The following is a 15050-nucleotide window of genomic DNA, read 5'->3' as shown; positions in this document are numbered from 1 at the left end:
AAGTCAGAGATTATGTGATGTCAAAACCACTACATTTTCTGACCTCTCAAACTTTTCCTTTAATCTTAGAACATTTAGGATATCACAGGTCATTTTTATTTAAAAAGGAAGACCATGTTCTCAACTTTACAATCTTTGTAGGAAGAAATAAAAGAGGTTTTCTATGATAATTGCTGTGAAATGATGTTTTTCTCAGATAAGAAAGCATTGTGACCCAAAGAAATATCTCTGATTAGTTCAAACTTTGATTTGTTTGTCTTCTTTTAGGAAATGATCTTAAGAATCATCCTCCCCCTCCATTTTTAAATAATAATTCTGACCTAAATTTGATTGTTTTTTTCCCTACGTATTGAAAGAAAAATGACCTTATATAATATATCCACTGTGTAAAATGATGAATGAATGAATCCACTCAAATAAATTTATATGGAGTGATAGTTCATTTTCACATATTTGGAATTTTGATGACCAAAATGACATTCCACTGAAGTAATAGCAGAAAAAATAGGCAGACAGGTATGCACATACACACTCACACATGCAGAACAATTTTAATCTTTTGCTGGAATTAACAGTATCTAAAGGAATAATGATGGGAGGCAAAATTTTTACTAGGTATAAGAATTAGCTATTTGACAATAAGTCACTGTAATCTACTTGAGTCTCTTAAGGCTTTCAGATTGTACTTTCTGCATTCTGTCTCTAGTATCTAGCACATTGTTTATTGGAGGTAAATTTTGGCTACTTGAAAGTAGGCATCATGAGTGTAAAAGAGATTTAATTCATAGGAACTGTAGTCAAGCACAAATTCCTGAAATTAAATTAAATAATCATGGGATGATGGAACTTAGAATCAAACATGTGTGTGCATGTGTATGTATACAACATTTTTCTTTTTTTCTTGGACAATTTTTGAGAAATGTGGAGTCACAGATGCTAAAGCTGAGAGCAACCTCAGGCGGTCATCTGGTTCTGTGCATTTCTTTAAGAGACAAGCAATTATTATCCCCATGATCTATTAAGCCACATTTTCTTTAGCATGTGACAGCTAAGGTGATGCTGATCGAAAAATATTGCTCTCCATTCTTAAACAATTTCACATGCACATAGATGTTTAACAAGCCCCCTTTCAGAGCTATTATGAGAAAACACTAGCAGCCTTGGTCTGAAAGAGTAATTTATGATATCTAGGTAAATGGTGTCCAAGATCACCTTGCTCACATTAGCCATGCGGTAGCTCTACCCCTGCACTGCAGTCTTTCTTTAACCCTGGTGACAAGTGTGATAAAAAAATAATGACACCATGGGTCCTACTTTAGTTGCTTACTCTGTTTCTTTTTCTAGTACCTGCTTCCTCAGATCATCTGTCAGTAAGTTAACAGAGGAGGGAATGGAAGGAGAAACTGCAGAGGAGTGAGTGAGTGAGTGTGAGAGGAGAACAGTTAATAGGAAGCCTTGTGTCTGGTACTTCTCTCCCCAACCTTTCTTCCCTTTGGTTCATTAACTAGAAATGTGGAAAGGTGAGGAAATGAATTTAACTTGTTCTGACATTAGTGAGGGACAGGAAGTGTGGCAGCTTCCATAATATTTCTGCCCCAGAGAGAGGTAATTGGAAAACGTGTTGTGTGGTTAGATGTTGTAATGAAAAATAAAAGAATGATCGAGGAGAACAGTGGAATCAAATTATAAGCATAAGACAAGTGTGCTGAAGTTTTTAGCAACTTGCAAAATTGAGAGATACTATCAGGACTGTGCAAATACATTGCTCTGATTAATTTTCCTGGGGTGAAATATGAAAATATTTATAAAATTAGGAATCCTGCCCTGAATAAAATTTTCCCTGTGATTAAAATAAACTAAAATAAGCCATGACTTGTCTCTATCTCATAAAGAACTGTAAAATTGTCAAATGACAAAGAACTGAATAAAAAGATTTCACTGTGCGGGGAAAAAATGTGTACTTGATCATTACTCTAATTGCTTAAAAGGTTGAAGAATATTCAATAAATGAAGTAAAGACTAATTATCTTAGAGGTTATAAATTTTTATTTTCTAAATATTGTTATGAAAGTTGTATTTCATTACTCTTTCTTTAGATCCTCCTTTTCATACACAAAAGCTATAGTTGAAATTTAAATATGAAGGTAAAAGATGTTCAAGTTCAAAAGAATTAAATCTTTGACTTTAACGACAGTGAATAATTCAGTTATAATTTAGGAAGAATGTATTTGGACTCTAGTTTTTCCTTTTAGATGTGAAATGAAATATTTTAATTGCTTATTCCTTTTTATGGTTCTTAAGACTATATTTGAACAAATCATTAATATAACGGAAGGGTTAATTGAGAAGGAAATGTCCTGATATACAAAGCATTCCTCTGATATGAAGCTCCAGAAATATTCTATTGTCAATCCAAAGAGAACAAACTAAAATGAGATAATTGGGAAGGTGCCCATAAAGTCAGCCTGAATATATTATCACAACTATATATGAGATAATATTTGTTTTAAAAAGATTCTATGGCACTGTAAACTCAGTCTCATTAGAGACTGCATTTAAAAGGCTTATAAAGTTACTCATTAATGTTATCTTGTTGTATCTCCACAGCTTTTTCATTAAAGAAAATTCAGCAGAAAGCATTTTCTCCTGATAGCAGGAACCAATTTGCAATAAATGTTCTGGAAACCACTAGGGAAGCCATTACTGAGGTCTAATAAAAACAGACAAGCGTAACTTGTTCTATATTTTTGTTTCAATCACATACAGATGAGACCCCGCTTTCTACACCAACCGCAAGAGACAGCCTTGACAAACTTTCTCTAACTGGGCATGGACAACCACTACCTCCAGGGTTTCCATCTCCTTTTCTGTTTCCTGATGGATTGTCTTCCATAGAGACCCTTCTGACTAATATTCAGGTAGGTCTTTTTGCTATCTGGAGGAAAAGAACATAGAACCCTCATATGTAGAATTTCTTTCTAAAATTCATCCTATTCCAACTTAATCTATTCATAGTACAGAATAAGCTATGGCATTAAACTTTTTCTCAGAATAGGAAGATTTCAAACTTGCTACACTAATCAAATTGGCTTAAAATACTCAAGTATGTATATTAAGCCATAATAAAAACTTACATAAAAATGACATGCACATTTAAAAAAACATTCTGCCTAAACGGCTTTCTTTGTTGCCAACTAATTGGATAAAATTTAACTGTTTAGTTTGTCTAATTTACTAAATGACAGCACACCAGTTCTAATAAATATTTAGATCTTTTGAAAACTGCTGGACTTCCAGTGAGGAAATGGTATGTTTAGTCATTTTAAATATGCCTAATACAGAAGAATCCAAAAAATCCCTTCTTTCATAAATAAGTTTGTTTCAATTAGTAGGGTTTCTTCAAAGAATAGACTTCAAAAAGCTGTACAAAATTTTCCACGGATTTCCTATGTGGTCCTCAGGATGTATATTTTATGTACGTACATTATGAATCAAAAATACTTACAGTTAACAATAACATAGAGCATGGAGCCAAGATAATAAGAGTGTTCGAAATGGAAGAAAACAATTTTCTTGCCCACACATGAAGTGATCATGTGGACCCCAGATGGAGATTTTTGCCATCTACTTTTCCATATTTGGAGTAGCTAGTGTTAAGCATGAGTTTACAGACAATAGTACTCGTAAGTTTCTATTTTTAAAAAGTTTTTGCTCTAACACTCTATCTTCAGTGATATTTCTGTGCACATATTTCCTACCATATTAATCTTTCTCCCAGTAGAAATGTAATTAATTTTATTTACCTCTCCAAGGACATAACAGAAGGCCTTTAATGTAACATATCTTCTCATCTATTAATGTGGCATTTTTAATACTAATGTAATTAGAGTTTTCAGAACTGTATTCAACATTAAGGTTTTATATCTCAGTAATTGAAATAAGTCATCAATCCAGCCTAAACTTATTCATAGTCCAATAATTGATTATATTTTTAAATAAACATAAGACATTTTCCCCTAAATTTCACTCGTATTATTGTTTTCCATGAGTTAAAGTTTGTAGTAAATTTTCTCTTTCATTAAATGCTTTCAGAAAATATCCCTCAACATTTCTGGATTTAAATTCTGAAAACTAGAGAAAAAATTCATTTTCTTGTGTATATAGCTGCACATGAAGTAAAGAAAAAACCATTTGTATGTGTGCTCCTTAACTAAAAACTCTTTGACCAGATGAGTGAGAATTTAATTCCAGTTTCAGCACAGAAAGCATTTCTAGGCTTCATCTGTATAAGCGCATGCACTCATCTGAAGAGTAAGTTTACACATGAACCCTTCCATTATATGTGGACATCACGTATCTTAGTCAAAAACTGACAGTTTGGGAGTATTCTACCACCCACTCTATGCCAGAAACACTAAGACTAAAGGATGCTACCCACATCAGCTCAAATTCATTATTCTCCTATAAGTAAAAGAAAAAATAGAGAAGAAAATGCCAGCTTTAAAATGCACAGATTCTAAACAATTTATTTATTGGAGTGACCTTAAGCCTGATGCGCTCTCCTTTCCAATCATATACCTTGCAAATATCTTTTAGTAATAGTTAATGGTAGGATGATAGTCAAGACAAACTAAATTATTTATTTCTAATCCAAATTATAGGGACCTTAAACTGATAAAATTAGAACATCTTCAACAGGAATGTTTCATTTAAAAAAATATGCTTATCTACTTCAATCTTACAGGTATGTACACACATAGATGTAGGCATTATAGCTACATGTAAATATGTGTATGTAAAGTAAAACACAGATTGACTCTTAATGAGTTCCATGCACAAATGCATACACATACAAATATATGCACATATACATGCATACATACACATTTACAAATACATATATACATGCTATATTTATGGTAGGTATGAGTTCACATCATTTTAGAAAAGATAATAGATGCTAACTCTTATTATTGCCACATTTATTGAGTTATGATAATATCCTAGGAATGGTACAGAATGTTTAAATAGTCATGACCCTAGCTTATTAGACATACAGTATAAATGTGTTTGCTGTCTAAATTCTAATTTGAGTAATTACAGTCTGCCTACCTCAATTTCTGCTGAAGTTTCAATTATATATAATGGTGTTCTCAGCATTCTAGTCTAAATGGTAACATACATATTGTGTAGCAAGTTTAAGTCTCCATATTTCTTCTGAAAATATTTTATTGTTATTAAAATTCATGGCCAACAAACTCAACTAGTGTGTTTAAATTGCTCTAATAGTAAATAATTTAATTTCATGATATACTATAATTTGACAATTCTTGATTATTGATTTTATGATGAATAATAAAAGGTCCCCTACAAAATACCATTATCAAAACTGAATTTTCATAATTGTCATTTATTTCTGCTTTAAAATAAGATCTTTAGAAAAAATATATATATATATAACTCGGCACTAGATTTTTATTAACTAGTGGAGATATACTACCTTTTATTGACATTTGAGGTTTTTGGAAATTAAAAGTAATAATAGATAAAGATGCTCACAGTAAAGGATAGTAATTTTACATTAATGAGAGATATTAAGATATATATCAATTTTTGTTTTTAGAATTTCATTTATTTTATGTGGAATTTTACTTGTGTTTTCAATATGAGTAATCTTTCATCATGACTTTTTTCTTCAAACATGTTTGAGGAACTCCTTAGAAATTTCACATGAGGAAAAAATTTTAGTGCCAGTTATCTGGATATGATACCTTCAGATATTGACTATCACTAGAATGCATTCAAAGAATAGTCCTAACCACTATTCCCTATTTTAACTTCCATGCTATTAATCACAATAACCTATTAGTATATAGGATTAGATGCAAATTAACTGTTTATCCATCTTTTTACAAAAATGGTACAAATGGCTTACCAATATCATAATAAGAATAGACAAGTAAAAAATGAAAATGTAAAATATGGTAAAGAATGTAAAATTTAATTAGGGATGAGGTGAGCATTGAAGATTTATGCTATAAAAAGTGTATGTTAAGGGTTGGTTCATTATGGTTTGCCTACACAGAGAAATTAAGCAAACCAGGAAAACTCAAATGGAATATTCACACCACAATAAATAAATTCACTATAGTGAATTTGCTAATAAACAGACAAATTCCAACCATGGTATCTAAGAAATATTGTCTATTTTTGTGTTGAAGGGCATAAAATAAAAAGTAATTTAAGTATTAACCCGAAATATCTATCTTAAAGTCTTTAACATTTCAATATTATAGTCAGTCATTCTGTTTTTCATACATTTTAAAAGAAGTTAATAATTTGTTCATTTGCATTATACACAATTAATAAAGAGGCATACAAAAAATTAGAAGAAAATATTTCAAAAAAAACAATAAAATATGACACTGACTTCAAAATATGAGTTGTCTAAAATTAAGATATGTTGGTATTATATATTTTCTCATTTGGTCATAATTATATAAGTGATTTTCTCACCTTTGTTCCCATTTCCAATTTAGAAAAGACTATAAAATATTAAAATATTCTAAGATTATAAACACACTTTATTATGATGAAGAGAATAGCAGTAATCTCTGCAAAACCTGGACTATATACCAAATTTTAAATTTTATATCATATTCAAACATATATATATGCAAATTTATAACAAATGCAATTTTAATGTGCAGTCTTTACAGTAATTATGCACATTTTACACTGATTTTTCTTATCAGTCTATACAATGGATTTTATTGTTATCCCCACTTTACATATAAGATTATGGAGGCAGATATGGTCACAGAGTGGTGGTAAAGTCTGAATTTAAACACAGGTTGATTTCCATGTTGTCATATTATAAGACATGACCATATGAATTATAAGATGCATTTGTTTATACCTAGAAGTGCTTTTTCTTGGGGAGTCTGTCATTAATCATTTTTGGAAAACAATAACTAGAACAATAGACTAAGTATATTTTTTCATTGCTAAAAGAACTTCTATGATAATGCATTAGTTGATATTGTTATTCTTTTTCCATCTAAAAAAAAAATTCTGGTTCCAAAGAACATGATCCCTTTTCATTCTGCAAAGAGATAGGGAAATAGTAAAAGAAAAAACAAAAACAAAAAAAGGTTAAGTAGATGAGGTTCTGATCTTAGCTTAGTCAACTCACTAGTTTGGGATTTGGATCAGTCATCTTATCATTCTGACCTTGTTTGTTTTTAATTTTTAAAATGTTTGGGTAGAATGAGTGATTGCTAAATTGTGTTCAACTAGGGTATTTTACTCTCATTAGAAGTAACACATTATTGAGCACAAATTTTATCACATAAGTTTCAGGGACACTCAAGGACACTTACTTATCTTATTCTGAAATAAATTTGCATAGAATATAAATATGAACCAGGTAAGTTTTTGCTCTTGGTTATAAATAGCATGTCAGGACATTGTTCTTTCATGCCAATATTACTCGAAGTCTTATGCAGGCAGATATTTGTACTTTCTAAGCTATAGATAGTAGCAACTTTGCTACATCAATGGGAGTGCTCTTGAACAAATCCTAATTCTCTCAAAAAATCATGAAAATAATTTACAAGGTAGATTATTTTAGAAAACAAGAACATTTGTGTATTATGAAAACCATCGTGCTTCACATATGGAAAACAAATCTGAGGTCAACGAAGCATTGTGTCTCATAATTGATGTGCCACACAATAAGCTTAAAATGTATTTCTTTAGAACTGTCACTACCCCAACTTCATTCTTCCGAGAACTTGAATTCCCCTTGGAAAAAATATCATGTTTTAAACCCTCTATCTTTTACTGTATTTCCCATCGTTACCACACGTTTGGCTAGATATTGGATATCCAAGTGAGACACAGCATTTAGTGTGATCTTTTGCACACCATCTATCTGGAAAATTTACAGAAGTTACACAAATCCAAAAGTATTATCATCAGTAATGGCTGAAACAGTGTGTTAATAATTTGTAGATGTTGTGAATACTACTTGATACTGCTTCTTCCCAGCCCCCTGCTTCATTTAAATTTAATCGTTTTTCTGTATTTTTTGTAGCAGAGCTGTCCCTGGCAATAAAATACTTTTGCATATGCATCAGTTTGGCTCTAGTGCAGATTTTTGTTCACACTGGACTCCTACTGATGTACACAGATTTAAAGTCTAAGAATTAAGTTTAATTTTATATATAGCTTCTAAGTAGTCCCTACAGAGTATTGGATCCTAAAAGCTAATATTTTTCAGACATAATCAGCAGGAATAGTAATGTATTACCATTAGCCACATTTTAACAAAAGGAAACAGTAAACATAAAAGCTCTTAGCAACTTCATTCTTTACTAACGAATATTAATGTAAAATTAAACAAATTAGAATTGCAGTTTAACATTATTCAACATGTTTATTCATCATGATGGTTTCATATTTAAAGAACACCAAAATATTGTGTTTTGTCAGCCAAGGACAATAATAGTTTAATAGTAATTTATTTTAAACAGCTACTGATAATACAACCAATCAACACATTAAGTGGTGCCAACATTGGCATCTTGCTAAATAATCTCTAGACATTGCACAGAGAGTACATCTTTCAAAGATAAGTCAACAAGAGCAATCAGAGCAGAAAATTAGAATTTGGTATCTTAGAATTAAAATACAGCTAAACTAAAGTTTTAATTGGGGTGATCTAAAAGGGCACTTGATGTAATGATCTCTTTCATTTGTTACTAATTGTTTGTTCCTGATGAAGAAGAAACATACAGGAATGTTGGATTGAGCTAAGATGGCAGTTTCCTTAGCAGCTATGTTTTATTGTTAAACAACAAAAGAGTGGGGAGGGGTCAATTGTCACATAGAAATCCTTCTACAGTTTCTTTCATATCAAACAAGAAATATCCAAGGAAATTCAGGGTCAGGTATAACAAATACAAAATAATTTATATGTGTTTGAAAAGAGAATAAAAATGGCTTACAACTTTGCAAAAAGCTGCATTGGTGGGCTGAAGTAAGGTTACACCTCTGCTGGACTTATAAATCAAGTTGGATATGAAATTCCTGATTGACACTGCTCATGTTGAGTGTTGTAGGGGGTCTCATCTTCAAGTATATCTACAGATGGTCTCAACTTCCATCTCATTTATAATTTCAAATGAAAAATTTAGTATGTGATATTCACATACTAACACAAAGTATTTTCAACTTCAAACCAGCATTTCTTATTCTTGAATTGATGAAGATAGAAATTTTAATTTCAATTCTACTAGTAATTTTTGGTCCATTACATAGAGAAAGCTTTCTATATGTTTAACATATTCTCATAATCTTCTTGTCCAAAAAATCTTAAGATACTGCTAATTTTTAAAAGAATATAGTAAGTCAAATTTTATGTATATATCCCCATAATTAGTCATATGAATAAATATTCTTTTTTAATAATTTTCCTGAATGTTACTCTCAGATTGCTGGAACCATTTTGCACCATTTGCATTCAAACCACTATGGTTTGAATACTTTAAATTTATTACAAATTTCAAGAAGAATATAGTACTATTATAATAATTTCTATTCATGAAGTTTCTGCACTCTAATATGTGCTAGGCGCTCTCTGGACACTAGGGACAATAGTGCAAAGCAAGAGAAAATAATCCTACCTCAGAGTATACATTTTACTGGAAAAACACAATATAACTCAATGAACAGATGTGTGCCAATATTATCTAGTGTTAAATGCTTTGAAGAATTTTAAGGAGAAGAACAAGATATTTTTCGAGGCTATTCCAAGTTTGGTGGTAAAAAAAAGACTTCTCTTGAATGGTGACTTTGTGTAAGCCACTCAGAGATTTGGAGGACAAGCATTCAGGAGGGGAAGAGAAAGAGCAAAGTCCTTGAGACAGAAACAAATTGTTGAACTGAGAAAAACAAAGAACATTGCAGTTGGTATGATCATGATAGAACGTGGAAGAATGAACTCCAAGAGAGTAAGGAGACTGCCAGGATCACATAGGGCTGTATCAACCATGTCAGATAACTACTTGCATCAGATTTTCACCTACATTTTCCTTTCAGTTCTTGTTTTATTGGTGCATTATAATTTTACACAGTAGTATTATGTCACATTATGCCATGTTCATACATGCACATAACATAATTTGATCATCCTCATTCCCCAGTACCTTCTTTTTCCCTTCCTTCTTCCCTCTGCCTGATTCACCTGCCCTACTCTACTGAGCTCCCTTCTGTTATTATTACCATTATTTTAATTAGTGTATCATTTTTTTAGACATGCTTATGTGCTACCCTCATTTAGTTTGAGTCTAGATATTCTAATCTGAAACAATGGAACATGCATAGTGTAAATATTTATCCTCCTACGTAGTTTAATTAAATTGAGAAGTGTTATGCTTTATAGTATTTGTCCTAGTGAGTACAGAATGAAGGCAAAAGAATTTAAGAATTTGGTGATTTCTTCTCTTTTAAGATGCTTTTAAGTAATGAATGAAATGTACTTTGCACCAAAATATCACCAGTCTGAATACCTTCTTTGTACAGGGACTCTTGAAAGTTGCCATAGATAATGCCAGAGCTCAAGAAAAACAGGTCCAACTGGAAAAAACAGAGCTGAAGATGGATTTTTTAAGAGAAAGAGAACTAAGGGAAACACTTGAGAAGCAGCTGGCTATGGAACAAAAGAATAGAGGTATCGTTGAATTTCCCACTAAATTTAATACTTTAAGAAAAATATTTAACACAAAAATGTAATAGTATGTCTGGTGATTTACATTATGAGAGTGCACATTTTTTGTTGATTTACCTGCAACTAAAGTTTAGAGCAGAATTTGGATCATGGGCTCACTGCATTTCTTAATCTCCAAAGTACATGTTTTCTCTTCTGTTCCTATCTCAAGGGATTTAAATCTATCCATGATATCATTGATCCTATTATGTTTGTTGCTTACTGAGTTTAATGAATTCATACTTTTCTTTTTTGGCAGTACTAGGGATTGTAACACTGAGCTATATCCTCAGCCCTTTTTATTTTTTTATTTTGAGATGGGGTCTCACTAAGTTGCTGAGGGTCTTGCTAACTTCCCAAGGCTTTTCTTGAACTTTTGATTCTTCAGGCTCCAGAGCCTGTGGGATTACAGATATGCATCACTGTTCCCAACATGAATTGATATTCTTAAAATAAGAAATAAACTCTGATAAGATGACAGCCATGGAGAAAAGTTTTGTGTTCTTTCACAGCTGCCCTTTGAACACTTAAGAGTTAAAGTCATAACACTAAAATAGAAAATACTGATTATTCAAGCAAAGCAGGTTTAGTAAGATGTTTATCAACTGAAATTGAAGACTGATGAATATCTGAACAAATGAGTAAAGTTGAATGTTTGTATAATTTTCTTTCTGAGTACCTCATTTTCATTCTACAAGGTCAAGTACACAGAATAGAAACCAATATGAATTCTTATTGGGTAAAAGTAATGATATTATTGATCTGTGAATTGTTCTTTTAACACATTGTACAGTGTTTGTGTAGATGATTTTGAAGGTCATTCACATTTGTATGTTTATGTATGAATTTAAAGAGTGTTTACAACCAATTCCTCCTTTGTTTAAACTATTTCATTCTCCTAAGTATTCAAGAAAAGGGGGACAATAGAATTCCTTTTCTCCCATTTGATAAGTATACAATGTAAACATTCCCCATAGTCTCCTTTTATATATTTGATATGGTCATTTAAAGACCATTGTTTCTGTTCTCTTTTTAAAAGTAGGAGAATTTACAAGGCTGTTTCATTAGTTATTAGGTAACATCTAGTGGGGTCCTGGGATAAGTTTTATTTGAAAAGCTTTCACCTAGGTGTATCACACAGTTCTAAATAATATGGCTTCACTAGATTAAAGGCCTAAAATAATCAAAATAAGATAAACACTGCTAATGGATGTGTTCTAAGTGAGTAAGTTAGTCCAGACACAGAGTTCAATCTGTGGGGCCATCTTCCATGAGATCACCCTGTCTTGATTTTGTCACACGTGGAGAAGTCTTTTGTACAGTACAAAAAGCAGGTTCTTGGATTCCCAAAACAACCCTTTGAGTATTTGAGAGACCATCATAATTTTATTGATTCCAACCTGTTAGAAAGTTTTATATTCTGTTTTATTTCTTTAACCACTAGAGGGCAAAACATTCACAGATCATACTATGAACATCCCATTTAATTAATTATGAACAATAAATTAAAGGTAATAACTTATCTATCAATACCTATCTATAATAAATGTGTCTATTGAAGCAGTGTATTACCCTGAAGGCAGAACATAGCATCCTATTTGGTTCAATCAAATAGGAGGAAACAATGAGTGGTCAATGGTAACATGCTGCATGTAGAGCTTTGAACATCATGGGGATGTATAATTTAAATAAATATTGCAAAAATAGTGTTTCTATTCAAAGAAATTTACAAATAATAGTCTTTGGAAAGGAAAATAGCAGGCAAGTGATTTTGTTAAAGTAAGCATATGGTTTTCACACTATTAAATAAAGGAAAGCAGCATTTATTCAATTTAGTCAAAGTACATTTTGATTAAACGTTTTTTAAAATTACAATACAACAATAATAAACTCAACATGTTAATGGGTTACCATCTTAACAACCCTATTCATGATAAAACAGGGAATGTAGAAATTAGAAATTGAAACTAAAATATTTACTTGAACCATTGTTACCTCATATTATATTTTGACCAAATATTGTACTAAAGAAAAATAGTGGTGTTTACTATTAAGTAAGAAGTTAAATAGTGAACTTGGAATGATTAATCTTCAGGAAAAAAAAAATTTTTCTCATAGTGTAACACTGACATCCACAATGTTTATTAATTACCAAAAAAGATGATTTCAAAGAACACATATGGTAACTAATCAGCATATGTTCTTTGAAACATCTATATATGTAATATATATAATATATATGTATAGAAAAGGTTAAAATAATTATTATTCCAAAAGTACAGTTAGTGTACATTCTGTGAAGTATGTTCATAATTGTTTATTGATTAATGTATAAATATTTAAATTTTCCAATAGGAAAAAATGTATCATAATCAACTTTTAATATCATAATCTAATTTTATATAAAAGCACATTATTGTCATCAGTGTCACGTTATCATTAGCAGTGAGGTTTTGTTTTTGTTTTAGTACCAGGGAATGAACTCAGGGGCACACGACCACTGCCCTATTTTGTATTTTATTTAGAGACAGAGTCTCACTAAGTTGCTTAACCCCTTGCTTTTGCTGAGGCTGGCTTTGAACTCATGATCTTCCTGCCTCAGCCTCCTGAGTCACTGGGATTACAGGCATACACCACCATGCCCAGCTAGCAGTAAAGTTTTATACTTAGCCAGATTCCTGCAGAGTGGAAGTATACTTTTTTGAAATTTTTTGTAGTGCTATAAATTTGCTATGAAGAAATAATTCTCTGAGAAAATAGCTTTGTCAAAAAAATATTGTTCATGTATGTTAACAAGAGTATTTTGCTCCTCATATACAAAAATGTTGATATTTTCTAAAAGCTCAAGAAAAATTGTTAAAAACTTAGTTGGTGTTTCACAAAGTGTTTTTAAAGGAAATGCTTCCCTTGTGACTCAAAACTGATGCATCATAAGGAGATAGATTTGTTCATAGTGGTTTATGCTATTTAAATTACTTCGTTCTGTTACAAGGGCAAAAAACAAACCACAAAATTCATTTAATCAAGCTTCTTTTGTTAGTGAGTTCAAATATTTCCTAAAATTAGTTTCCTATTAAATTTTTCTCACATATTACAATTAAAAGCATTTCTGTAATGTAATAGTTGAAAACTAAAATAAAAACTGGCTTCCTTGGACATTTTATTTGGAATCATTTTAGATAAAGGTGAGAGGTTTTGTTTGTTTGTTTGTTTTGTTTTGTTTTTTTAAGTTTCCCCATGTAGGTATGCTCAGTCAAGCGGGAAAAAAAAATGAATGATATAAGAAACATACACTATTTGAAAATTAGCAATATTATACAATTACACTTTAAAATATTAATATTATACATACACTCTTTTCTAGCCATTGTTCAAAAGAGGCTAAAGAAGGAGAAGAAGGCAAAGAGAAAATTGCAGGAAGCACTTGAATTTGAGACAAAACGGCGTGAGCAAGCAGAGCAGACACTAAAACAGGCAGCTTCAACAGATAGTCTCAGGGTCTTAAATGGTAAGAAAGTATATATTTATGCATCACCAACTTTTATTTTTAATACTCAAAGGAAAATTTAGACACGTATTTGTGCTTTTGAATATTTCAATGTCTTGTGATTCATTCATTCATCTATACTTGCAGCTGAAAGCATGATGGGAAGAATGTGTTGGAGAAATTCTTTATTTCATAGTTGTTTCAACGTTTTTTTGTTACTCAACCCCAGAATCTGGGACCTGGCATTGCTTTTTTGCTTAACCAAACCTTTTTCTACTGAAACATGACATAATATGAATTGAAGGACTTCCACCCTCATTCTATCTTATGAACAATATTATATTTCTTTTTTATTCAAATCTCCTGAAAATTCTTATGGTTATAGTTTTCGTTCAACCTTTAAAAGGTGACCAAGATTTATGTGATTTTAATTCAATGCTAAAGTAACAGGTTGCTCTTTTTTAAAAGGACAATAGGAACCAAATGAAATATATGTCATTCTTACCTTTCTGTGCTTTTAGACTCTCTGACCCCAGAGATAGAAGCTGACCGCAGTGGCGGCAGAACAGATGCTGAAAGGACAATACAAGGTAGGAATTTGCAGAAGGCTATAAATCTAGATCTTGCTATATGAGTTTTTCCTCAGCTTTAGCCTGCTATTCAAGCATGTAGCCTACCATCTGGGCCACATCAAAACAAGTTCAAACAAGGTCAAGTTCATCTTGCTTGTTTATATGAGTGAATTCATTTTGTGCTGATAGATTTTCTTTAAATTAACAGGTCATTTCTGTT

At 31.4% G+C, this 15050-nt stretch overlaps 1 protein-coding gene across 2 annotated transcripts in view; it reads left to right on the top strand.

Moving 5' to 3' along the window:
• The window catches only part of Dach1 (dachshund family transcription factor 1), a 391202-nt gene that overhangs the window by 342317 nt on the left and 33835 nt on the right, over positions 1-15050 (top strand). For both annotated transcript variants that reach the window (XM_047553395.1, XM_047553393.1), the window contains 4 exons: positions 2767-2918; positions 10588-10735; positions 14136-14279; positions 14780-14848. In XM_047553395.1, coding sequence (XP_047409351.1) covers positions 2767-2918; positions 10588-10735; positions 14136-14279; positions 14780-14848 — 513 coding nt within the window. The remainder of the gene's footprint in view (positions 1-2766; positions 2919-10587; positions 10736-14135; positions 14280-14779; positions 14849-15050) is intronic.

This window comes from Sciurus carolinensis, chromosome 5, assembly GCF_902686445.1.
Source record: "Sciurus carolinensis chromosome 5, mSciCar1.2, whole genome shotgun sequence".
Taxonomy (NCBI): Eukaryota; Metazoa; Chordata; class Mammalia; order Rodentia; family Sciuridae; genus Sciurus; species Sciurus carolinensis.
Note: the sequence above shows the minus strand (reverse complement) of the source record. Positions and strands in the feature narration are given on the sequence as shown.